Here is a 26218-nt window from a genome sequence, read left to right on the forward strand (position 1 = left end):
CTTTAGTACTCTGGAAAAAATTACACCTTAAACATGTTCCTGCCATTAGTACACTTTGGTCCTTTGATCATTATATAGATTGTGATTGTTATTGTGCTTGACATGGTGCCTTATAATTCAGCCCAAGTCACTGCATCGTTGGGATGACAGCAGCCAGTGAAGTCCTCTCCTCTGACCCAGCAGATTTCCTCTCCCGTCTGAGCCATTATGAGATCGCCTTTCCTGCCCAGGTGGATGAGAGTGGGAACTTCTTGACGTATGACCTTCGCAGATCACCACCCAACTTCCGAAGGTCCCGAAGGAGCATCCCTGATGAGTCTGAACGGCAGGTCTTCTACTGGCTGCAAGCTCAGAGTTCTAACTTCCTACTCAACCTCACCCTGCAGACAGATCTACTGGGACAGCACTTCACGGTTGAGTACTGGAAAAGAGGGGGACTAGACTGGAAGCATGAGCTGTACGAAGACTGTCACTATGTTGGCCACATACAAGATCAGTTGAGCTCCAAAGTGGCAATTAGCAACTGCAATGGACTGGTGAGGACAGGCTAAATATAATCAGGAGAGGAGAACAAATTGATACCTATAAAAAACTTTCTGCAACATATATATCTAGCATTCTGATAGCTTGGTACAGAAGTTATTTTGAACCTGTATAAATGTAGCTTGTTATAAAAAAATTTGAATAGTTTAGTGTCACTGATGACCAAAGTGACCTAATGAAAGTTGCGTGTTTAATAGAGTGACAATAGATGAATACTTATCTTTTTTAAACTCAGAAGACACCATACAGTAAAATATATTAATTTGTATTTTCCTTGTAGAATTATATTTATTCTCGAAGCACAGGAGCATACTTTGTAATCCATTTTCAGTATCCTGTGTAAAAAAAAAATATATATGGAATCCAGCCAAGTAGGACCCTCTCATTATGAGAAGGAAATATGTTCAAAACCATGCCACTAGAGTCCCAATCAGTAATAAGAAGATGATGAATGATTTGAAACAGTGGAATCCACCATTTTGTTAAAACATTGATTTAACAAATCAATGGGTGGATTTATATGTGATGAGTATTGCTATCAATGCTAGAACAACTAGGTTTTTTTGGTTTTATAATTAGTAATTAAGTTAGTTGAAACAGACTTATAATAGCCATCTTATTTTCTCCATGACATCTCTTCTTCTTTTTCAAACCAGCTAGGAGTGATTGTATCAGGGGATGATGAATATCTCATTGAACCACTACCTCAAGGTGGAAATTACAACAAGACCAATGAGGGGACTCCTCATGTGGTTTACAAGCGTTCTTCCCTGCAAAGACAGCATCTTGATGCAGCATGTGGTGTAATAGGTAAAGATATCTAGACGCAGAATAATGGGTACTATTGTCAACATTATGGCTTGGTATATGAATTATAGGAATGCCATACATTATATAAAATGTTAATAGCAAGCACACTAGGAAGGTTTTCAGGGTTGAAATTGTGAACAAGTATATGATGTAGAAAAAAAAAGCTAAGTACATACATTCTGATTCTTTAAAGTGCTCTTCTCCATACATTAATTTATCCATATATTATGTTCAAGAATATAGCAATATAGCATTTTTATTTCTTTTTATTCAGTTATTTAAATAACTTGTTTAATGATGTGCTGTTAAACAGGCTTATTAGAATAATCTTAGATTTTGCATGCATAAAGCTGAAAGAGTCATCTGAATAACTTTGGTAGACACACCAACATCCTGCTATCTTGGAAGAGATAATGCAGTCTTGACCTTAAGTCTGTACAGTTAAAAAAGTGGGCCCTAGGCTTTCTGGTTAAAAATCCAACATGATCTATACAGAAATACACAAAAACTGCAAAAAGCAGTGTCAATGTAACAGTAACCACACAAAGAACGTCCTTGCTGCATTAACAACCTGCAAGTATTTTGCAGTGTTGAAAATACTTGGTCTTTATATACCGTTTATTTGTGTACGCTTTAGTATAACAGGATAATATGATACTAGGCATAATTATGATATTTTGTAACCAAAGAAAGTATATGAACAAATGTTTGTTCTACTCCAGATGACAAGCCTTGGAAGGACCGTCATTGGTGGCTGAGAAATCCAAGGCCTCCACCTTTGCGACCAGCATCTAACCACACACATCGTGGACCTCTGCCACTTAAGCGATCAGTGAGCACAGAGAGATATGTAGAGACTTTAGTGGTTGCTGATAAAATGATGATTGGTTATCATGGAAGAAGGGACATTGAGCAATATATCCTGGCTATCATGAACATTGTAAGTATTACAACCTATGCAAGCTATATTTTTATGTCGAGAAGAGATGAAAATACCATCCTGTGTACCAATTGTTAAGCTTTTGTCAGTGATATTAAGACTGATCTTTTTTTCTTTCCTGGAGGTCAGGTTGCCAAACTTTTCCAGGACTCAAGTCTGGGGAACATTGTGAACATCATGGTGACTCGACTAATCCTGTTGACTGAAGATCAGGTTAATAAAATAATAATAATGCACACACTAAATCACTAAAACCACATTTGTTATTGTTTTTAAAGTCTTTTTTTTTAGTTTTTGAAATATTTTTATATTTCATATATTTACATTTCAAATGATACTTTTCACAGTATAAGTATGTCTGATCTGTCAAAAGTTTTGTTTTATTTCTGTTCTAGCTTTTTTTTATTATCCTTTCGCTATAGCTGAAGGTATGTTGCCCTATAGACATTTCCGTTTTGCACAATTATGTGATCAGTTCTAGCTATTATATCAGTAAATACAGTATGTTATTCGTTCAGGTTAAGTGTTACCATACACAATGAAGGGGATGATTTGAGTATTGCATGCAGTTTAGACAAGCCACAATAAAAAGCAGAAGGAGAACAAGTGGTTCTGCTAATCAGATGGCCTTGAAATCAGTCTTGTAGTCAGAAGGTCTTTTAACATGAAAATCCTAACTTGACTTTTTGCTTAAAATAGAGAAAAAAGGACTTTTCCTCTACTTGCAAACATTGGCCATGTTGCCTAAAATGTAAAAGTTGGCCCAATGGATGCAATATTCTGTCATCTATAGTTTGTTTAAGAATATCAATCATACATTGTATCATTTTTTTCAACGTAAAGAGAGAGACAGACAAATGATTAGGTGTTCAGTTAAATTTTTAGCTCTCATTAAAGTAAAATTAAAGCAACATTATGTTTCTGAAGCTTAGTCACTTCTCTCTCTTTAGGGTTTGTGCAGGTGAGGGTTGAAAGAAAATTGGATGGAAAGTTTAATTTATTTACCATGGGTTAGAAACCTGTTATGGTCACTACTAGTGCGATGCCAGACCTATGACCAAAGCAAGCTGCTTTGAGCAAGCTCCCTATGCATGTCAGTGAAAACAACCCACTTTTGTGCGGTTTTCTTGATTGAGGTTCAACAAACATCTGTTTGTCCTTTTTATCTTCATCAAAACTAAAAGCTGAACCTCATGCATAGTGCTTTTCTCACTCTACCAAACCTACTGCTTTTAATATGTGGACTTCCTCCTAAAATCCATTAGATCTTAGAAAGCTACATCCTAACTTACTAACTAATTAACTTGGTGACAGATTTAAATATCTATTGAAATCTCAACCCAGTGCTCCACCAACATATTTTATTAATTATTAAACCTTATAACTATTATTAAACTATATGAAGCCAATGCCTTTGGTAAATGCAAAAATTAAGTTTAGTCATTGATATACTGTAGGTTAATGCAGCTTTCCTTGAAAATGAATGCCATAATATATTAGCATCCTTAATGTAACAAAATGGATTGACATTATTATAATATTATTGTTGTCTTCAGCCCAATCTAGAAATCAACCACCACGCAGGAAAGTCTCTTGACAGCTTCTGCAGATGGCAAAAGTCCATTGTAAATCGGAATGGTAATGCAATCACAGAGAGTGGCATAGCTGACCATGACACTGCTGTCTTGATAACCAGGTAATCAAAACAATAATAGCAAATGCAAATATATGCTTTTGTTTAAGTGTTCTGGAAGGTATAATTGCATTTGAGCCTTGGGTAAAATGTGGGAGTCAGTAAATGAAGATGAAACAGCTGTAATAGCTATGGCCTAAGTTTAGATAATAATTGCCATTGCAGTGGTCTAAAGGAATGATGTCAATAATGTTTCTTATTTTGCATTGCTAATAACACTACATTATTTGGAATCCTATTTTCAAATAGAACAATCATAAATGTCTGCAAACTATTGTGCATTTCTTGTGTGTAATCAGCAGTCCCCACAAAACGGTAAACTATTGCAGGTATTCCTTGAGGTAATAATACAAATCTAAATGCATTATAAGGATTATTATTTCTTTTTTTTTTTTTTTGCAGATATGATATTTGCATTTACAAAAACAAGCCATGTGGTACATTAGGTAAGAAGCTATCTGTTTTATATTCCTAATTGAATGAATATTTACTATATATATACATATACTCCTTTTTAAGCATGTGTAACTAAAGATAATTCCAGATCTGTGATAAAACTGTTTTGATTTCTCCATTATTCTTTAGGTTTAGCACCAGTGGGTGGCATGTGTGAAAGAGAGAGAAGCTGTAGTATAAATGAAGATATCGGCCTAGCAACAGCCTTCACCATTGCTCACGAGGTGGGACACACGTGAGTGAGTTCCATGTACACTTTCCATCCTCCAAAATCTAGCATCCTTTAGTTTATTGTTACTAATTGAAATTAATATTTTCTGTAGTAATTAAAGACAGTAGCAATTTACTGTACATAGAAGTCTCTTTACCTGCATAATAGTCAAAAAAACATTATTATTTATTGGGAAAGAAAAGCTGCAGCTAGTCAGTACCATTTTGCAGTTAGGGAACCTGTCTGGTTGAAACTATTTGAAACTATACAGAACATTTGAGAAACATTAATAAGAGACCCATTTTTTTTATTTAAAAAAACTAAATTGGTCTTATTATTATAGGAGTGCTTCAGAAATATTGACCTAAATATGGTGTTCCATACTTTTATACATAAAACTAAACTGTGTAATTTCTCTTGCTACTCCATCTACACCAATAGAAAAAAATATTGTTTTAGCCAAATGGAACATTTTTGCATAGGAATGTTAATATTAGACACAATAGCAAGAATAACCTGGTTATTTGAAGTTGGGTAGCATACAATATTTAGCACTGGATATGTATAAATACTTGCACCTTTCCTATCTATCAGCTGGCATTTGCAAGCTTCATGTTTTTTAATTTGGTATGTATGCCCTTGTATGTTCAATGGATATAGTATATGAATAGCCCAAAACTGGTTAGATTTGCATAGAGCAGGCGGAAAAAGGAGAAAAAGGGAGAAAGGCTGGGGTTTAGAGGCAAAATAATAATTGTATTTAATATATATTTAGTGAGTTATATTCATAGCATACAACACACATATCATATAGTAATATACCATATAGTTAGGTGGTTCATCCCCTAGCTTCCATATTGGGAAGGTGAGGTAACTTTTTGGACTAACTAGACTAGACAAAGCAAACTCTCTGAGTTTGTGAACGTCATAGAATGTAGAAAAGCAATATATCGTACCCTGACACGTTTCTTTACGGGACTTATTAGTTTCAAATAGTACACTGTTTACAGAAAATACATATATAGGGTTTGAATAGGTATATTCATTCTAAATATTAGAATATAATACAATACATATATAGGGTGTGAATAGGTATATTTATTATTATTCATTATTATATTAGAATATTTAGAATAGGTATAAACATTTTAAATGAGGTATATTAGCATTCTAAATGCATAGAACATGAAAATAAAATAACAAATGAAGGTGCGATGGTAACAGCATTAGTAGGTATTCCAGTGACATTATGTAGAGCACATAGAAGTATATGTATGAATACAATATACAGGTATAACAGTAACAAATTTGAACATAAAATGTACCCAATGTATATACTAAGTGTTGAACAATAAAATGAGGTAATAAATATAATGATAATATGAGGTTGAAGGAATGATGATGAATTAATTCTGTGATGTTGGTACAAATATTAAGTGGTATTGGAGATTAATGAAGATGTACTCACAGTTAATTGCTGGAGTGAAAAATCAAATGAAAAAAGTTGGTGATGCTGGTCAAATATGAGACAGCCTTGGACAGCCTTGGAGTGGTTACTAGGGATTGCAAATAGTAATATAAGGGTAAACATTTAAAAAAATGTTGTATAAAATGTTGTATAAAATGTGTATAATGATGATGCAAGAAAGCCGCAATTATAATTTTGTAGAAAATTATACTGTAGCCCTCGGGAGTGCATGCTATTTTTTCCTCCAGACAAAGGTGTGCTTTCAGATTGACTTGACTGAATTGTTTTTAAAGCAGAAGTAAACCTGGCCAACTCTCCTATCTGCGTTCCAGCACCTGGCGCCTCCATCTTCTTTCTATTTTTTTTCTGGATGATCTCCAGCCATCTTTCTGGCACACAATGCCAGGAAAACAAAGGGAAATGCTGTTTCCCTGGGAACTAAAGATAACATTAAGCAAAATTTCAGGAAAAATCAGGCAGGTAAGTTGCATTATGAACCTTCACATACACTGTGCAGGTGCAGGATCGAGTGACGTAGCCCGGTGTAAAAGGGAAAAAAAGAATGCAGATCACTGCACATACATGAGATGGGCATCTCTTTCCCCTTGGTGAAGGAAAATGCCCTTCTGCACATGCCCGAGAGCATACAACATTGACTTGAAAATCTCACTTCTTCATGTGTAGCAGAGATCTTTTAAAAACTGTCATTTTTTTATATTATAACCAGGTTAGCATATTGGAACTTAGAGAGCTGCTTGGCTAGACATGAAGCTCATCAGACATTCCTGCAAACAGCTGGAAATATTTAGCATTTTCATCATTTTTTTCATCATTTAGTTGTGATAATTAGAATGTTTTATTTCATAAACTTTATAAAATTCGTTTATAAAAGCTATTCCAGCCATACAGAAGACAAACGTGTTCACACTAGTGCTATTAGGATTAGTGCTGCCATTAAACCTTGGCAACCACAGCACATGTCTTAGATCTTCTTTGCGTTACTGCAATCTTTTCATATCACGGCAACCTTATTCACTGTCTTAACCAAACCTGCAGTATACAAAATGCCTTCCCAGTGATGTACCTTTCTTACTTTGTTGTTAAGCCACCCCCGGGTTCTAGTTGGCTATAATGTTAGGTCAAGAAAAAGGCTCCAGAAGAGAGTATCTAGCCAATTACATTTCTCTAAGTGAAGGTAATAGTTGAAAAATTATTGCAAACAGGAAAAAAGTGTGTTTTCTTTCTCTATATAGTAAAGTAGAGAGAACAGGGGTCCAGGTAATGTTAGTTGCAACCACATTGAGTAAAATAACAACAAATTTGTCTCGGTTTTAATTTTAATTATAGTTTATTATATACAAAAACCTCAACTCATTTCATTAAAGAATATTCATGTAATGAATATAGAATTCTAACCATAATGGACAAGCATGCTTGCAAAATGTTCTTTTAGCATAATGCTGCATTTTACAAACATTTTTGATGTCCTTTCCTGTAATGTTACCTAAAGATCACTTTGCAAACATTGTCATAGACTATAAAAGAGGGTAAAATTGTTCTGAAACTTCTGCAAGCAGGTTATTTTTTTTGTTTAAAATACCAGCTGCAAAACAATGTTTTCTTCTTTTCCAAGAAATGTTTCAATCCTTAAAAAAAATCAAATAGCCTTTAAAATTGTGAAAAAGTCCTGTGTGGTCAGAAATGACTAAAGTCATGAGACATTTCTAAAACACATGCATTATACAACCACATCCATGTATTCACCACTCCCACTGCCCCAGGGAGGTTGTAGACCGAAGGTCGATTTACTAAAGGAATCTTAAATTATCCAGAAGTTTCACATGATTTTATACCTTAAAGAGGAACTAATTAAAATTGTGATCAGACAGGATTTTTATTGTGGAAGGGACAGGTATTGTCCCTTCTGATATAACACATACTTGTCTGCCTTTTGCTATCTTTTACTTTTTTTGGACGCTGCTCAGCGTATGACCCCAGAATATGCTGAGTATCCCCTGGGACTGCCAGGACTGAATGATCTTCTGCATGCATGTGCAGGAGTTACATCATTCTGGCCTGACCAATAAAGATGGCTGAAGATCAGGCATCTGGAAGAAGACTGGGTGAAGATGGTGGCATCCGTGCTGGAAAGAGGAGAGGTGAGTGTAATTAAAATAAATGTTATCAGGTAGGTTATTTTATTGCAGAAGGGACATCACTTGTCCAGTCTGCAATATATTACTTGTCTGTTTAAAATCAGTAAAATGCAGAAAATGTACAATGTACAAATGAAAATGTACAAAAAAATTTGTATTTTCATATGATTAAAAAAATTCTGTTATGTGTAGATAAAGTTTTCATGATCAAGCAAGTAAAAACTATTAAAATTATCACATAAGAAATGCAAACCACTAATCAGAATATATAGACATTCCATTATACAAATATTTTAAATAAACCTATTTGTCTCACAACCTAGTGTTTTCTGAATACAGGGTTTCTTAGTTACAAAACAAAATAGGAGTCGATTTATAAAGCAGTGTGTCTGACATTCATCAAGTATTCTCTAATGGAGAATCTTCCAGATCCATGAGTTTTCCAAACAGACCCCTAAATCAAACATTTTCTTCTTTTAGTTTTGGCATGAACCATGATGGTATTGGCAATGGTTGCGGATCCAGAGGTCAAGAGACGGCAAAGCTTATGGCAGCTCACATTACCATGAAGACTAATCCATTTGTGTGGTCAGCTTGTAGCAGGGACTACATCACCAGCTTCCTGGAGTAAGTTACTCTAAGTACTGTCTGTATACAGTTTAACACTGTTTTACCTTTTTTTTTTACTTCCAACTTATCTTATGGATGAATGGATGGAAAAAGAATCTCTGCTAAATACATGGTTATTTTATTAGCTTTAAAAAGAGAGCAAACAAGTGAGTGATTATTAGTTTTCTAAAAAATTTGCAATATACCTGACTTAATGATGCATTGGGTATATGATGCACTGAATGCTTTGCAGCTCTACTTATACAAATTTTCAAAGTGGCTGTCATATAGCCATATGCCTTATACTAATTACCTCCAGGTAGTAATACTTTTTAAAAAGTCCCTGGGCCCTCCAAACTCTGAGGTGCTTTGGTATGCAACCATTAAACAGTTCCACCTCCTTCCAGGCATAACTATCGATTAGTAAGTCCTCTATGAGCCAAGTCCAAGGGTGAGAGGGGCTAGAGCACATTTACTGCTTTTATTTATATTGGCCCCTATTTTCAGAATACCTAAATTGCAGTCAGCATTGAAAACAGTCTAAAGCTACGTTCACACATTTGAATTTTGTTGAAAGTTCTGTTCCAAAGACAGAAGACTGGAAGATGCAGGAACGAGTGCTTTACATACAGTGCTGTTCTGCTCTATGGAGAGGGGAGGGGGGAGAACAAACCAGCGGCACCCTGCTGCACTCTCTCCCCTTCACTTGCATTGTGGTCGTTTGTCGATCGTGGATCTGCCAGGACAGATCCCCTGAACGATGTTAGACGGCTGCTGTAGACGCGTTAGATTCTTGTCTGATACTAGCCCTAAAGCGATAATCGCACGAGAATCATCTGATGTATATACATAGACTTACACTATACAATATATACATTAAACAGTGTATACAATAGATGACCACTATGTAAGTTTTACATTTTACTATGTACCACACACTGATCTACCTGCTGAAATAGTCTTTAAAAAGGGGAGAATCTTGGAACAATAAAACTACCTCCTTGTAAGCATGACGTCTTGTAATATGTTAATTATTTTAAGGTATATATTTTTTTATGGAATAAATCCCACACTGCACTGCCAGAAATTAAAAAATATAAAAAAATTACAAAAAGACTGGATGACTTCTATGTAGCTAATAGTATCTACAGTTACAGTTGCTTGGGGATAATATGGAAACATTTCGTTCCAGAGAATTCAATCTGACTTCCTTTGTGGGTCCAGGTAGGATGTTTATTTTTACAACTGTGAAGCAAAGTTGGCAACAGCCGCTCAAAGAGTTGTGTTGTGCCTTTGTTTTGACCATAACTGCTAAATTGTGTGAGAAGTAAATGGACGTTGGTGTTTTTAGCTTAGTTTATTTTGTATCTATGCAGCAAACAGCGTGTTTCTTGTAAAAGAAAAAAAATCAACTTTTTTTTACATCCCCTTCCTACAAAACAAATGATAGATTGCTGATGCTCACAAGTGGTTACTAGGTTCAGGTACCTGAGCATTTTGTAGCAAATGCCTTTACTGTTAGGCCTGTAAAGAAGGCCTGCTGCCAACAAATTAAGTAATAAAACAGGTGGTGGAGTGGGTGGGAACATTCTCTCCACTAAGGCGCAGTACTGTACAGTTCTGGCTGGTATGTAACAAAGTGTGCTTTAAGAAGGGAAATAAAAAAAGAATTAAAGCATATGACATATAACTGGCTTGCCCTGTCAATGCAAAAAGCAACCATGATATGTGGTTGGGGTGATTTCTGGATGATACTGTAATAGAAAACATGTTTATTAGGATAATATATTTAGAGGTGGGGGCCCAAAAGGTAAAAATTCTAGTTTTCTTCATTAAAGACATTTTTCAGAAAGAAAAAAATGAAAACTTTAAACCCTTTATAATGTGCCAAATAATAAGGTCCATGAAAGACCCGTGTTAAACAAATATGTTCATTGACCAGCCAAAGTCACATATACTCCGGAGACTCTTCTTATTAATGTATGTGATGTAGACATATTGCAACTTTTCCTTGTCGAGGGGCCAGCATGAGCAATGAGCAAATCTCCACTAAGGTAAAATTCCTAATGTCTAAAAAGTTATCCCATATCTCATAAATAAATTTTTACTCTCATGAATTCCCGATACAGGGACAATATTTCTTTGGTGACACCTTTGGATTCCACTATCAAAATTTTAAGGGATTGCATTGTGGCAAAGAAACAGTAGCTTATTCCAAGATAATTCCAAGATTTTTTATTTAGTAAAATGTACATAACACAGTATAAGCAAAGTATGTATATATCAACAGTTTCAATAAACACAATAGTGTAACCACATACCGAAAATAAACATTTCAGTAACAGATCACTGAGAAACATTTTCAATATGTAAAAAAAGGGAGGGTAGAAATAGGGGAAGGTATAAAAAATGCTAGGGTTTGAAAGCGAGTATGGATAAAGGAGGGGAAAAACAAGAGCAGCGGGAAGGCACCACATCCTATTCCACAGTACAGGAGTAGATTCTTATATATTGGTGGGTAAAAGTAAGTAATCAAAAAAATTCTTCTTCATTATTTGTGCACATTAGGGATAAATATTCCCAAGTAGTAGTATACTGAATCCAATAAAACCACGTCCTTTTAGATTTTTCAGTTCTCCCATCTTGTGAGGTAATTAGATCCTCCATGGTCATAATATCATTTATTCTGCAAAACCATTGTGACACAATTGGAGGGGAAGTATGTTTCCAGAGTACTGGAATACGCACCTTTGGAGCATTAAGCATATGTTTAAGTAGAGAGTTGTGATACTTTTTCTTAGAAAAAGTGGAAATATGCAGATAATGCCAGCTCTGTCCTATTGTGGATGGAAACATCTGGTAAATTATGGCTAATGTCCTTTACCTTGGACCAGAAGGGAGCTAACACTGGACACTCCCAAAATATATGGAGTAGACAACTGGGACTGCTCAGGCATCTCCAACAGGCCCCATCTGTTTGTGGGTACTTTTTCACAAGAACATTCGGAACCCCATACCACCTCTTAAGTATTTTGTAATTCAGTTTTTAAAAAGAATTACTAATTGAAGCTTTATGGCCAAAATACAGGAGTTGGTTCAGCTGCTCAGGTGAAAACGTGAAAGGTGAAAAGGTCCCTTTCCCATTTGGTAACAAAGGGCAACCTCAATGAGGTTCATCCAGCCAACATTAATTGATAAGCATAAGACAGCGTACCCGTAACAGTCCCTCTCCTAAACAGAGTAACTTGAAATCTGATAGAGAACATACAAACTGGTGTGGTGCAGGAATGGAAAGAAAAACATGCATTTTCTGCAGTTGCAGAGCTCGCCAGGCATCCAATGCCGGAAGTGAATGCTCCAGCTGCAGAGTTGTGCTTGACGTTCAATCAGATGTATTGTAAAAATTGTGGATGGCCTAGGATAGGAGACAGAAGTGATGTCTGCAGTCCTGATGCCTTGAAATATTTAGAAATTTAGAAGTAACATGTACATTTGGACCAATTGGTGGGTACGTAGAAACCTCTGTAAACATATTGTGAGGGGACCACACTATTCTACAGCAGAGGTCCCCAAGCAATGGGCTGTGAATCTGTGCCAGTCCATAGCTAGCAAGTTGAGGGCTGCAGATGACAGGAGGCAGAAGTGCAGGCAGTGGGAGCACTGGTGGCCCTCCTTACACAGCTCTGCAACTAGTGACAGTGTGATGACAGGAGGCAGAGCTGCTGAAAATGGCAGAGCACTGAAGTTGTTGTGACAATCCCCCTTTAAACAGCAATGTAACCCAAATATTTAGGCTTTTCTGTGTCAGTGGACTTAAAAATATTATTTTAATGCAGTCTGTGAGTTTTTCAAAAATTCCATTATGTTGTACACAAATAACTGTATTGCCCATATAGGATAAAAATGACAGATGTATTTGTTTATGGCAAGATGTGGTACTGCTGGCAACATAATTAACATAATTGTCTTTTAATCTCTTCACATTGCAAAGCAAATTGTCTTCCTAACACTCCTCTGTCATGTGAATTGGTAGAGTAAATTTTTTGTGTGTGTACCCAGTACAGCACAGCAAAAAAACAGAAAGTAGCTCGGCTCAGCTAACATCACTTAATGAGTGCTTTCCATGTCACTACAAAACTTTCAAATCCTTTAACAGCTGGACTCGTTCAAGCAAAGTAGGCAACTGTGCTAAATAGTAATAATTACTTCTTTTAAATTAGACTTTAGTTAAAAGCACTATAAAAAAAATTATTTTATTTCTTGAGAAAGTTTCTGAAAAAAAAAAATACTAATGCAGACTTCCTCTCTTCTCTCCACAGCTCAGGCCTGGGTCTCTGCCTAAATAATGCTCCCCCACGTCAGGATTTTATTTATCCAACACAAGCTCCTGGACAGGCCTATGATGCAGATGATCAGTGCCGTTTCCAGCATGGAATTAAATCTCGCCAGTGTAAATACGGGGTAGAGTCCCTTCCTATTTTGTCTTGCCAGTTTATGAAAAAAGAAATTAGGAAATTCTTGGTGTGTGACATAAGATTTAAAACGGACCTTAACTCAAATGTTAATTTGTCAGCAGTCTTGCTGGGAAAGAAAAAATAAAGGGCTGAAATCCCTTTCCTGGAGAAAACATTGCCCGGGTTCCTTTTAGTATTGACCATGTGACTAGAAAACTAGATGTTTGTGCATTTATTCTCAGTGAAATGGGATAATCATTTTGCATCCCATGAGAAACCACAGGACCAAAAGCAAAGACGCTGAGTCACAAAATCTATTTTGGGAATAAGGGAAGATTGCACATTATGGGACTGATTTACTTAAGGAGTTTAGGCTGTTTACTTAGTAAAATGAGTTACCGCACTGCAATGAACAAGATGTTTAGCTTAGATAAAGGAACTAAACTGAAAATAAAAAATCACACTTACCTTTAATCCAGCAAATCCCTCGATGGCGCTGGATCTTCCCTCGACCCGGTCCTGCGCTGTCCTACTGATAAGGAAGTGCCAGGTGCCACCATCTTCCGTCTTCTTTTCCGGTCGTCTTGTTACGTCACCAGATCTGGCACTGTGCAGGTGTGAGATCGGTTGATTTAGCCCCCTGTAAAGGGGGCAAAAAGAGAGCCGATCTCAATGTGCATGGATCAGCATCTCTTTCCCCTTAGTGAAAAAATTGCCAGAGCCTCCCGAGATGCGTTACATAGGTATGGGCGTAACGCCATACCTACCTCTTTACATATAAGGATTATAAGGACCCATTTATGTACAGTAAAAATGTTGAGTTTAGGTCCGCTATCCTTGCATGTGATTGGATATTGTTTGCAAAATAAATTGTTACTGTGTGTAAGCTACGTAAATGATCTCTTGCAAGGGCTTATTTACTTTGCTAAGTGAACAGCCTAAACTGCTTTAGTTAACCAACCACTGTGTTAATCTACATCACGAGCAGAGAACCTGTCAGTGCATTAGCACTAATAAATCTAAATTATACATAATATATATAATATATTAATTTTAATAATAATTTATTTACATATAGCTCACCATAAAGCAGAATGAGGTCTTAACAAAACTATCCAGAGTATGGATATGAAATGCACATTTCTTTAAAATGGATAATGTCATCCTAATAGAACACACATTGTGATGTTTCTCATAAAGAAAAAAATAAGACAAAGACATCAGAGATGCTTAAAAACATCAGCTTAAATACAGGTTAGCATTCCTATAAACTCAAAACCCTACAGTAGTGGAATATTTTGTTATAATCAATTGCTCCAATTCTTCCCTCTGGTGTTTGTAAACCGTTTATAAAATTTGGGTAATTTAAAACATCTCACATATTCAGTATTCATATTCAGTAACTCATTGTTGATGTCCTCTAAAGAAACAAAATAAGCTCCATTTTAATTACAGACCCTATGAGCCTGATTTATTAAGGCTCTCCAAGGCTGGAGAGGATACACTTTCAGTGGTGAAGCTGGGTGATCTAGAAAACCTGGAATGGATCTGGTCCAGGATTGAAAACATTTGCTAGCAAATAGCAACTTACTTTTAAGAAATTAATTTCCGGTTTGCAGGATCACTCATCACTCATCAAATCATGACATATTCTTTGTCATCAGCTTTAAAAGTGAAATAGAATGAAAAATACTATGACGTTTAAAAACATAAATATTTTACGTATTTTGTTAACGTTACAAAAACAGAGAATAAATAATTATGCAGAATGGACAGGACTGACAGCAGTGCGTGTGGTTACCATTAGAGGAGGTCAAGGGAGTAGAAAATCTTTACCATCAAGAAAGGGCACGCTGAAGCCACACTATTTTAGGGATATATAAAATAGGAAATATTATTACCTAGTATTTATATAGCCCCGACTTATTACGCAACACTTCACAAAGTTCATTGTCATGTCACTAACTATCCCTCAAAGTGGCTCACAATCTAAGGTCCCTACCATAATCATATATCATTAATGTACTCCAAGGACAATTTTTTTTGATAGAAAGCTGATAAACCTAACTGCATGTTTTCGGGATGTGGGAGGAAACCCACAAAGACACAAGGAGAACATACAAACTCCATGCAGATAGTGTCCTGGTCGGGATACAAATCTGTGAACTAATGCTGCAAGGGCTAACCACTGAGCCAACCGTGCTGCCCCACAATTCACAAGGGATAAATGCTAATTTAAAAAAAGGCACAAATATCACAGCAGAAACAATTTAGTTTAGAATTCGACCTTGAGTTATACTTTATTAAAAATGAACTTTAGACTTTGCATTTGAAAACATACTGGCTGCAATATATCTTAATGAATCATGCTTTCTCTTTTCAGGAGGTTTGCAGTGAACTTTGGTGTTTAAGTAAAACTGGCCGCTGCATCACTAACAGCATTCCAGCTGCTGAAGGGACCATCTGTCAAACTAATACAATTGACAAGGGGGTAAGAAATATTAATCAGAGGGATTACAAATAACAAGTTACAGCATAACAGCACAGAAGCACATGTAGCACACCCAAAAGAGTGATACACGATTTTATTAGAGTGCATACCTGTAATACAATCTGACAACACTCCTGAAATACCCAGTATATATGCTTATATGTTTATAGTGTTCTAGATTTGCATTTGAAAAAGATTTATTGAATTTCCCTATTGTCATGTATGTATATCCGCTTATTACATATATTTGAAGTCTAAAACCAGCAGAAACATTATACTGTATTTTCGTTTTTAGACCTTTCTCAGATATTTACTGCTATCTAGGGCTCTATTTGAAAGATTTTAATTCACTTACTGTGCTAGTAATATGATTTTCAATAGGTGGGGGAGGCAGAGGGGAACTTCAAAATCAACAGAAACAGTGAACACAAGCAGCAATATAAAGTTCAAAGAGGTTCTAACCCTCTCTGCTTTAGTTAACCATTGAAGTTTTTACTTCCTGCGTGGTCATTATCCATTGTGACAGAATAGAGAAAGGGGGGAAATGTTTTAACAGAAAGTAAAGCCTGATGTTATAGTTATCCTTCACGTCTCTATCCCTATAAAAAAAGTTTTTACTATTTTATTACTTATACTCCCTCTAACTTTGGCTGTATACCTCTACCCTGAAATTCTTTATTAAAACCTAATATATTTATTTATATGCTTTGTTGTAATGCAGTTTCATTCATTCATTAAATTCACCCCAACACACCTTGCCAAATGACATGCTAAGCTGATGCGCAATCCATTCTGTGAACTCTCTCCAATGTACTCTACCGCAATTCTGTTCATAGTTTAATCACATTAAATTTACACTATTTATAAGGGCTGTGCCAGCAACTTTACACTCATTTAAGATTTTGAGGTGTTGAGATGTTGAGGAGTGCTGTATTTACCCAATTTGCACTTCTAGTCCAGTGCCTTGGAATGCCTTATAATTTACAGATGTTAATAATTTTGGTTTGTGGCTGAATAAAAAGAAGTACTATAGGGAAAATGATGTGCAGTAGATGTTTTGTATCTTGTAGGTCACAAAATATGAAGCCATTTCTCCTTTCTCTTGTTTGGTTATCTATTCAGTTAAAAAGTAGCCTGCATATAAGGAAGCTTCCATCAGTAGTTCATTCTAGCATTTGTTTTTTTGCTAAAATAAGACTCTTGCACAAAACTCATCATTATTAAGATGCGCATAAGTTTGCAAGAAATCGAAATACAGCTCTGATGGTGAAAAAACATTTTCCTTAATGTTATGCATGACCATGACCATGCCATACACATGACCATGCCATAATATTAATGCATGATGCTGAATCCGTCTCAAGGACCTTCAGTTATTATTGAATAATGAGTTGTTCACCCCAGACTAGAAAGAAGTTTAGAACACATTTTAGTAGCCATTCCTTCAAATATTCAGAAAAAATGTTCAGGTTTCATACACATTTCTTAACTTTAGTTTTTAATGAAAATGCAGAGGGACCACTTTACATCCAAAATAATTGCTTTAGGTGAAAGACAATCTCAACATTACCGTTTTTAATTTTTAGTGGTGCTATAAAAGGGAATGTGTTCCTTTTGGGACTCGGCCTGAAGGGGTTGATGGAGCTTGGGGACCCTGGTCTTCCTGGGGAGAATGTAGCAGGACCTGTGGAGGAGGTGTGTCATCATCTGTAAGACATTGTGACAGTCCTAGGTAGGTTGCTTTCCGATTTTATTTTCTAAACCTATTTGCTGTGTCAATTGCTTAAGTTACATTCTGCATTCCTGGCTGTTTTGCTTAATGACTAACTTATCTGTAACAAGCAGTTATAACTTTTTTAATTTCTGTTGTGGGCTTTAGGCCAACTATTGGAGGAAAATATTGTCTTGGAGAAAGGAAGAGGTATAGATCTTGCAATATTGATGTGAGTACTGATAATGCAAAGTGTATATGTGCACATGGCATGTGTATGTTTGTGGATTTAAACACGATTACTGTTCTTACTCTAAAACATGTAGGCAAAGCATCTTGCAGACTAAGGCTAGGTTCAGACCTGCCTCGGGATCAAGCAAACCCACGCAGCTCCTGGCGACTGGGTCCTTGCCAGTTGTTCTGTCCCTCACACTACAGTGTTTATTCTTCAAGAACCAGCACCTGCAGATTTGACAGCTTGTGGCAGTGAAAAATGTTTTATGATTTACTGCTGCCTTCATTCATTCTCTAGGGAGCTGCTGTGGGTAGAAGCTACTTGAAGCATCCACACCAAGGCAGAGGTTCACTGGCATGAGGAAGTGGTCTCTGAACTGCAACCTCATTACCAGTTGAACAAGAGAGAACCCTTAAAGTTTGAGTGTTACATGGCTGCTTCAGGAGAGTAAAAATGGGCAAGTTAGAAAAGAGGTGGCTGGGTGGTGTTAGAGGGTAGTTAGGATCATCCCTGATATTATCTTTAATTTTTAGAGCCCAGAATACAAACCAAATATTAGTGCACTGAATAACGGAAAGGTTTTTTTTTTTTAAATTAAGAGTTTTATCTTCATGGTCTTCATTTGTTCATCTTTTCAAAAGTGGCTTACAGACTAAAAGAAAAAAAAATACTAGTAATAATTGGAAATAATACTAGTAATAATTGGAAACACATCATCTAGATGATCCCCCTCTTTCCTCTCTTTAATATTAGAGAGACATGGAACCCTACTTATCAACAACACTGCCAAAATAGACCTCTGAGGAGCTTCTTCATACGCCCAGTTTGTTCCCAAAGCACCCAACACCTACATTAAACATGTGGAAGGAATGAGCAAAGTAGCTTCACACTTTGCTCTTTGCAGATCTGTGTTCCAAGCAGCATCCTTCTGACATCACTGACCCTGAAATGACCCAGCAGTAATGGCTTAGAGCAAATAAATTCAACTATTTTTTCTTTTTAGGACTGCCCACCTGGGTCACAGGACTTTCGGGAAATGCAATGTGCAGAATTTGACAATGTGGCATTTCGAGGCAAATACTATTCATGGAAGAGCTACAAAGGAGGCAGGTATCTCTATCAGCACAGTTTAGTTAGTAGGTGTTTTGTGAGAAAAACCACAAGCTTTACATGGAAAGAAAGGTAGTAATATATTTTATACATGTATTATGTTTAGGATTAAAAGGAGATTATGTTCTGATTAAAATCTGGTTAAAAGTATAGATATGAACTGAGGACCTGCCTTCTAAGGCTGCATTTTGTAAATTTAGGTTCAATGATCCAGTAAAAAGTTCTTCTCATTTGGTAAAAATATATCTTTTTTCTTAACTGTTATCACTTTGGTGGTCTAAAACTCTTTTTTCCATCACAGATCAATATAAATTTGTAAGTGATGTCAAAGAATTCTTTGTGTTGACTTTGCTGAAGTATTAATTTGTTTTTAAATTGTACAGAATAGTATGTACCTAAAAAGAATCCCCAGAAGAATATAAAAAACTTGCAAAACTAAAAAAAGAACTTCCCAGCAGTTCCAGCTGATGTGCTCTTGAGAAGCCTTTCTCAACTTTTATAGCATGGTGGAGCCCTTGAAATAACTTCCAGGGGAACCCTGGTATATCTACTATATCCATATCTTGCAGTACATAAGTGTGGTGGTCAGCAAGAAGAATACCTTTTACATTGGTGGCAAATGGGAAGAATGTCACCCCTACAGATAAAAGGATCATAGGTTTCAGTTAAACTGACCTGAGAAGCACAACTTGCTCATAGGTCAAAGATCCCCTAGCAATCTCTAGAAGAGATCCATGGAATCCTGGTTGAGAAACACTGATGTGAAGAATCACACCTGAAGATTCAGAGGTTTACTGACCCATGCTCATGCTGTTAAAACCCCCTTGCATTGCTGGTTGTTGGCAGTGCTGTTAAACAACTCCTTTCCTAACAATAGAGGTCAACGGCAGTGTTACGTAACCTCCCTGCATTGGAGGTCAGTTGCAGTGCTGTTTTACCTTCTCCCTTTGGTTGTAAGTGATGGTATATGGTGGTATGTGGCAGTACTGTTACATTTACCCCTGCATTGGTGATAAGTGGTTACTTGCCTTGCAGCACTATCTCTCCCCCTCCCATGACAACGAAAATATTTGTAGTATAGGGCAAGGATTACTTTGCCTGGCTAGAGCAGGTGTTTTCAGTGACAGCTGCTTGAATGAAGAAAGCATTCCACACCCAGAACCCCATTGCATCATATAAACTGTTTGAAGGTGGTAAATTAGATTTAGGTTAGTTACTAAAGCCCCAAATACTATTCATCCCACTGATAAAGCAAGGTTTGATACCAATATTCTGGCACTGGGACTTAGGCTGCAATACATTTATAAAAAAAGAAATAATGGATTTGGGGTAAATGGGTTTAAAAAGGGCTTTCCTGGTTGACTTCCTAAACACAGTATTCTATGTGATATAATGTCAAAAGTGTTTTGTCAATCTATAGTGTGTTAAAATAAAAAGAGACCCATTTCCTATGTACAGCTGAAATTATTAGAATAAACAAAAGTATTATAGCTGTTAAATGTGTCTTGCAGACTTTGCCCCTTACATCTTGTCCTGTACTCAAATCCATGAACTCAGGTATCTTATTTAACCAATCAAAAACAGCTGCACCAATGGAAGACAATCTACAACTTTTACACAAAATAGTAGAGTTTGACTTTGATCCATATCATATTCTGCACCTGTCTCTCTGGTCTTCTATATTAAAATGTGTACTCTGTTTATTTTACAATTGTGTGTTAGGCCCCCCTTCACGAATCATCCAGTCAGCATTTTGTTCACCCCACCTCCTCCCTTCACTGGCTTGTTGGGGAATTTTTCCCCTGGGAGACTCTGCATACAATTTCTAAAGTGGAAGATTTAGATGAAATGCTCAGCTCAGCGCATTCCTGAAGGGAGAGTGCAGAGGTGCAAAGGGAAAATGAGGCCAGGAACAAAGCTTATCTACACCAGATGCAGATAAATTCTTCCAGAGATCAGGAGTGCACAGAACCTTGTCTATACAAGACAAGTGTATAGAAACCAACACACTGATACACAAAAACCAGCACATACTAATAAAAGATTTTATCATGCCTTCAGTTTTGTAAATATTTGGCTTACTATGTAATAGTATATTTAGTTTTAGCAAAATCCAGTTTATGTTTTTATCAGCAAAAACACATCTGGACCTGGAATGTCAAGACTTCTCTGTCATAACATTCTGACAAAGAGCAATTGCTCTACAATTCTTAGGCATGGATACAGCTGCTTAATTCCCTAGTCTCAGAACTGGTTCCACAATATATGCTGTTATGGCTTGTTGGACTTGTAAATCCAATATTTCTAGTTAACTAAACAAATTATCCTAAAATGCATGTATAGCCAAAATGTTTAGTTTTTGATGTTAATGGTTTGGATGCATGGATAACTTTTCTTCAGTTATATTGTGTCAGGTAGCCTATTCAAAAGAATGACCTGCCATAATACAAAGCATGAATCATTATGTGAGGCAAAGTGCATTCACACACACATTCACATCTAAAGCACAACATTAGATTGAGTTGGTGTGAATGGGCCTTGCTAAATGTGTTTTATCATTTGTTATACACTGGTGCGTGCAGATTTGAGAATTAGGAGAAATGTCGTTTTCTATTGGGTACATGTCCCTAGGAAGTGTCAGAATGAACTCTCTGATGGTGTCATAACCATTTTTCAATGTAGTATATTTTTATTTTACATGGGCATTATGGTCATATGAATTAGAGTAGTATCCTTTAGACAATAACTAAAAGTTGGAAGTTCACCTTTAAGAACAATTTATGTTATATTTACATTACATGCAAAAATGTATGTTATATTTTTTACCCATAAGAGATTTGATAGATAAACAAATAAGTAACTTTAACGTTATTCCAACAATTTTGTAACTTTGTAGTACAAGTGTTTTTCTGTTTATTGCCAAGTAAAAGATTTATTCTAAATCACCGGCATGTATAATTGTAGGTGGGGTGAAGGCTTGTTCACTCAACTGTTTAGCAGAAGGCTTTAACTTCTACACAGAGAGAGCGGCAGCTGTGATAGATGGAACACCATGCAGACCAGACTCCTATGATATCTGTGTCAATGGAGAATGCAAGGTATGTATGAAGACCTAAATTTACATAACCTAACTTACTAATATTAACTTGTATTTATATAGTGCTGACATATTACACAGCGGTTTACAAGTCCATCGTCATACCCCCACATACCCCCTTAGCTTCACCTATTATAAAGATTGTATTTTTGCATTATTGTTGTTGCACATTTAAGATTTGTGCATACTTATCTTTATTGTCACTAATCTAATGTTCTGTTCTGCCACTGGGAGTGAGAAAAATAAGTCTTGACCAGGTTGTTTTAGTCAGTGCTAAAACAGGACTGATGACTTATTTTTTGCCCCCTATGGGCAAGGCTAGTCAAAAAACACTAAAACTGTCATATGGGAGGAAGGTAAGTGCTCTTCTGTACTCAGGAGTATCATATTTTTTTTGTGCCAAACAGCTAAATGTAATGGTGGGGAGTGAAAGGAAAGGTGCTGGTAATTTAAATACTTTGTGGACAAGACACATCTTTTCTTTTAGCTGTGTCAAATGCTGTCTCATTGTAGATGTCTAGAGGCAAGATGTTCCCACTAGGCAATAAAATTACAAATGCCCTAATGGCTTCGTCGTACTTTACAGTATTAAAATTGCAACTATGCTTCCCTTTGCTCCAATAATTGAAGGAGTAAATGGTATTGGAAGCTTCATATTGGGACGAGAGGACCACTTTCATTCATTAGGGGATAAGTAGTTTGATATTATAGATCCCATTTGAAAAAGAAGCAGGGAAATTTCACCACTGGTGTCTTTGAAATAAGTATGACATTTACAAGCAACACAATCCAGTGTTTCCAATGCAAAATATAAACATCATTATTAAGTGAAGCTGGTCTCCAACGCTTTAGTTAAGGTACAAATTATTCTTTTGAAATGTAATCCAGCATGTCTTGATTTTACCAATAGCACGTGGGCTGTGATCGAATCTTGGGATCTGATGCCAAGGAAGACAAATGTCGTGTGTGTGGAGGAGATGGCAACTCATGTGAGACCATTGAGGGAATATTCAATCAGTCTTTAAATGAGGGAGGTGAGAAAAACATACTGATATTGGAAACAAGATACATTCCAATGGGAGAGAACAACTACATAAGTAATTTATTACAAATGGTTGATCCTTTATGGTCCAGTGTTTTGATTGATAGTGAGTGTGAACCTTCATTTACATGGAATTATATATTTTGAAAAATCTAAGGCCAACAGGTGTCATGTAGATTTATAAATCAATTGTCTAAAGAAAGTTAAGTTAGTGGGATAAAGTAAAAACACCAAAAGGCAGTTGAAGTGAAATTAAAAAAAAAGAGTAAGAATAAAGAACAATGCAGGTCTACAGCTTATGAGGTGGAATATCCGAGGTCTGATTTTTTTCTATTCTTCATATCACTAAGGACATGGAGAAACTAATACAATTAAATTATGCTTCCCTATGTCCTTACTGATATGAAGAATAAAAAAAATCAGACCTTAGCTCAGATGTTCCACCTCAAAAGCTGTAGACCTGCATTGTTCTATATTCTTACTCTTTCTTTTTATGCTTACCTCTGATCCAGCTGAATACAGCATTGCACCTGTACTGGTGGGCTGCATAGACTTAATAAAAGGTTAATTTACAATTTTAGTTTGTGACTGGTGATTTGAAATGTTGTCAAAAAATGGTCAAAAAATGTTATCATGTGAAAGTCTAGAGTAAAAAAAATGGTTTAAAATTTGGAGTAAATTTAAACAGGTATGCCTGGAGAAGCCTGATTATTACTAGAGGCACAACACAGTACAATGGCAACTTAGGACCTCCAGTGTTTTAGAGAGGAGCAGGTGGCAGGTTCATGCATGTCTTCTACAATTTATCCATTGTTTTATATGTTCCAAGAAAGACAACTGTCACAAGTTACCTCTGCAGTCATATGTTTTATGCCATTATTTTAAACATTCCTGTGTATGTTTTTTATAACACAATCCCTGTTGCCAGTTTGCTCATCCATGTGAGCAATGACTTACACAGGTCATGTATTTTGGATATAATGTAAGAGATCCAGAGGTCCCTCCCATCCATTGATCTTGCAGACACCTTTACCATCTTGTATGCATGTACTTTTTAATTGTGGTACGTCTGAAAGTAAAACATGCAGTGTGAATGTGAGCTATGCCCTTACACGATTGAGTGTTATGTCCAACATCTCTCTTACAGCTTGTTCCCCTCTCTTCCTCCCCCATTTCTCAAGGATTTGAGGAGGTTGTCTGGATTCCAAAAGGTTCTGTCCATATTAACATAAAACAGCTCAACCTGTCACAAAACCACCTTGGTAAGTAGACTTTATGCGCTCACATCATCATCTTACTCATACAAGCAGTTAAAAAAAGTATTTAGTAAGCCAAGATTTAGGATGATCAAACATGGGCTAGTCTGGTTGCTTGGTTAGTGGTATGCAATGCATACTGTACAACGTATAGTCATACATTTTATTTGATCAAACTTATAGAATTAGCATAGTATGTGTTTGATTGAAAAATTACAGTATACAAATATTTTGTGTTTGATTTTAGTTAGATTAGGACCCCTAGTAGGACACAGAGACAGCAATATAAATATGGCATAGGGTTTTATTCCTTATGCCAAAGTCATGTCCAGAACCTTATGCTGGCAATGAGTAGGCCATTTCTTTTAGTTCGGATGAAAAAATCTATATCAGACATCACCAACCTTTTCGGATCGGCGGACTACTGAATTTGCCAGCTCCAGACCGCGCATGCACGGGGAGCCGGGTGTCACTCAAAGGGGAAGAAACTTCCCCTTTAGTGATGTCATTATGCCAGAAACCGCCCACTCTCCGATCACAGATCTAAGCCTGCGATAGTAGAGTGGGCGGGTTGTGTCCAGAGACGCAACCCGCCCACTTCCTTGAGCTAGGGATCTGTACAGGGGACATGGTCAGCGGCACTGGCCAGTGCGTCACCCCAGTGGGGTCCTTCTCCTGACCCCGCTCATGGGGTGCACCGACCAACAGTTAGCGCCCGCTGATCTATATGATCCCTACTTTAATACTATCACACTGGCATCAACGTTGGCATCTTGTTACATGGAATAAAGGCTACAGTGCACATTTTCTTTTAATACAAGCCTCCCTTGCAAAGGAAAAGCACATGGAGACCTAGAATCCACCTCAGTAGGTGTTGTTTCACAGTACAGTTACAGTAGGTGTTGTTCTCAACCATAGGTGCAGTAAGTTCAGCTTTAATTAGCTGCCAATCCCAAACTCAAGTGCTATAAGTGCTGTTCCTTAGGTTCCACTGCAACCTCAATGAAAGTGTGAACCTAGCTAATAAACCTGCAGGGTAGGGAGTCCTGCTTCACGTAAAAGTTCATATGACAATTAACTAACAAAAATCAATATAAAACTTTAGATTTAATATACCCCCAAAAGATTTGAATTGTGTAATTTGGATTTTTTTTACACACACATTCAAATGCCATTTACTTAGTAATTACCATAGCCAATTAAATTGATAGAAAGTTAGAAATATGATCTATTAAGGGTATTTAAGTACAGGATTTTAAAACTGGATGCATCATCTGAATTTCGCCAAGGTGTTATTGTGTCATTTTATGTAATTTGTATATTATTTTCTGCATGCTGTTTATTTTTCTTTTTTTAAACAAGTTGTAAAGCATGCTTTATTTAGAAATGTGCTGGCTTTTGTAAATGATTAATAACATCCTTGTTAAAAATAAATGAAAAAAAAAACTAACAGAACTTTATTTTTTATAGCTTTGAAAGCAGAAGGAGGGGAATACGTTATTAATGGCAGACTCCCTCCAGATGCCCCGAAGAGGTTTGATGCAGCTGGAACAGCCTTCCACTACAAAAGACCCCAAGATGAACCAGAATCACTGGAGGCTTTAGGGCCTACTAATGCAACTTTAGTTGTTATGGTAAGCAATTTACTGTGCACAAACCAATAGATTTCAGACATAAGGGTTTGGCAGTTTAAATGTGGTGCATTTCTCTTATTCTTTCATTTTAGCAGTTGTTCTGTCTACCACTAGAGGGAGCTAAATTTTAAAAGACAGACTGTAAGTTTATCCTAATACAAGGCTATATGTTTTCAATCTTTTAACTTTAGCACCCTCATCTCTTTGAATATTGTAATTGCTGCATAATAGTGGAAAGGGATGCAAAATGGTGAGCAGCATGACTGCATTGGAAAAGTGACCTCAAAAAGCAGAGGAATTAA

General features: G+C 36.5%; 1 protein-coding gene across 7 annotated transcripts in view; it reads left to right on the forward strand.

Moving 5' to 3' along the window:
• ADAMTS10 (ADAM metallopeptidase with thrombospondin type 1 motif 10) overlaps window positions 1-26218 on the forward strand; it is a 76904-nt gene that overhangs the window by 37492 nt on the left and 13194 nt on the right. For 5 of the 7 annotated variants that reach the window (XM_072405159.1, XM_072405158.1, XM_072405157.1 and 2 more), the window contains 17 exons: window positions 122-536; window positions 1200-1353; window positions 2076-2293; window positions 2423-2506; window positions 3850-3989; window positions 4389-4432; window positions 4572-4677; window positions 8758-8904; window positions 13206-13347; window positions 15724-15831; window positions 17418-17563; window positions 17711-17774; window positions 18781-18883; window positions 21852-21985; window positions 22895-23018; window positions 24208-24288; window positions 25753-25916. In XM_072405159.1, coding sequence (XP_072261260.1) covers window positions 122-536; window positions 1200-1353; window positions 2076-2293; window positions 2423-2506; window positions 3850-3989; window positions 4389-4432; window positions 4572-4677; window positions 8758-8904; window positions 13206-13347; window positions 15724-15831; window positions 17418-17563; window positions 17711-17774; window positions 18781-18883; window positions 21852-21985; window positions 22895-23018; window positions 24208-24288; window positions 25753-25916 — 2374 coding nt within the window. The remainder of the gene's footprint in view (window positions 1-121; window positions 537-1199; window positions 1354-2075; window positions 2294-2422; window positions 2507-3849; window positions 3990-4388; window positions 4433-4571; window positions 4678-8757; window positions 8905-13205; window positions 13348-15723; window positions 15832-17417; window positions 17564-17710; window positions 17775-18780; window positions 18884-21851; window positions 21986-22894; window positions 23019-24207; window positions 24289-25752; window positions 25917-26218) is intronic. The other 2 variants (XM_072405163.1, XM_072405162.1) reach the window with 2 other exon arrangements.

This window comes from Pyxicephalus adspersus, chromosome 3 (genome assembly GCF_032062135.1).
Source record: "Pyxicephalus adspersus chromosome 3, UCB_Pads_2.0, whole genome shotgun sequence".
Lineage (NCBI taxonomy): Eukaryota > Metazoa > Chordata > Amphibia > Anura > Pyxicephalidae > Pyxicephalus > Pyxicephalus adspersus.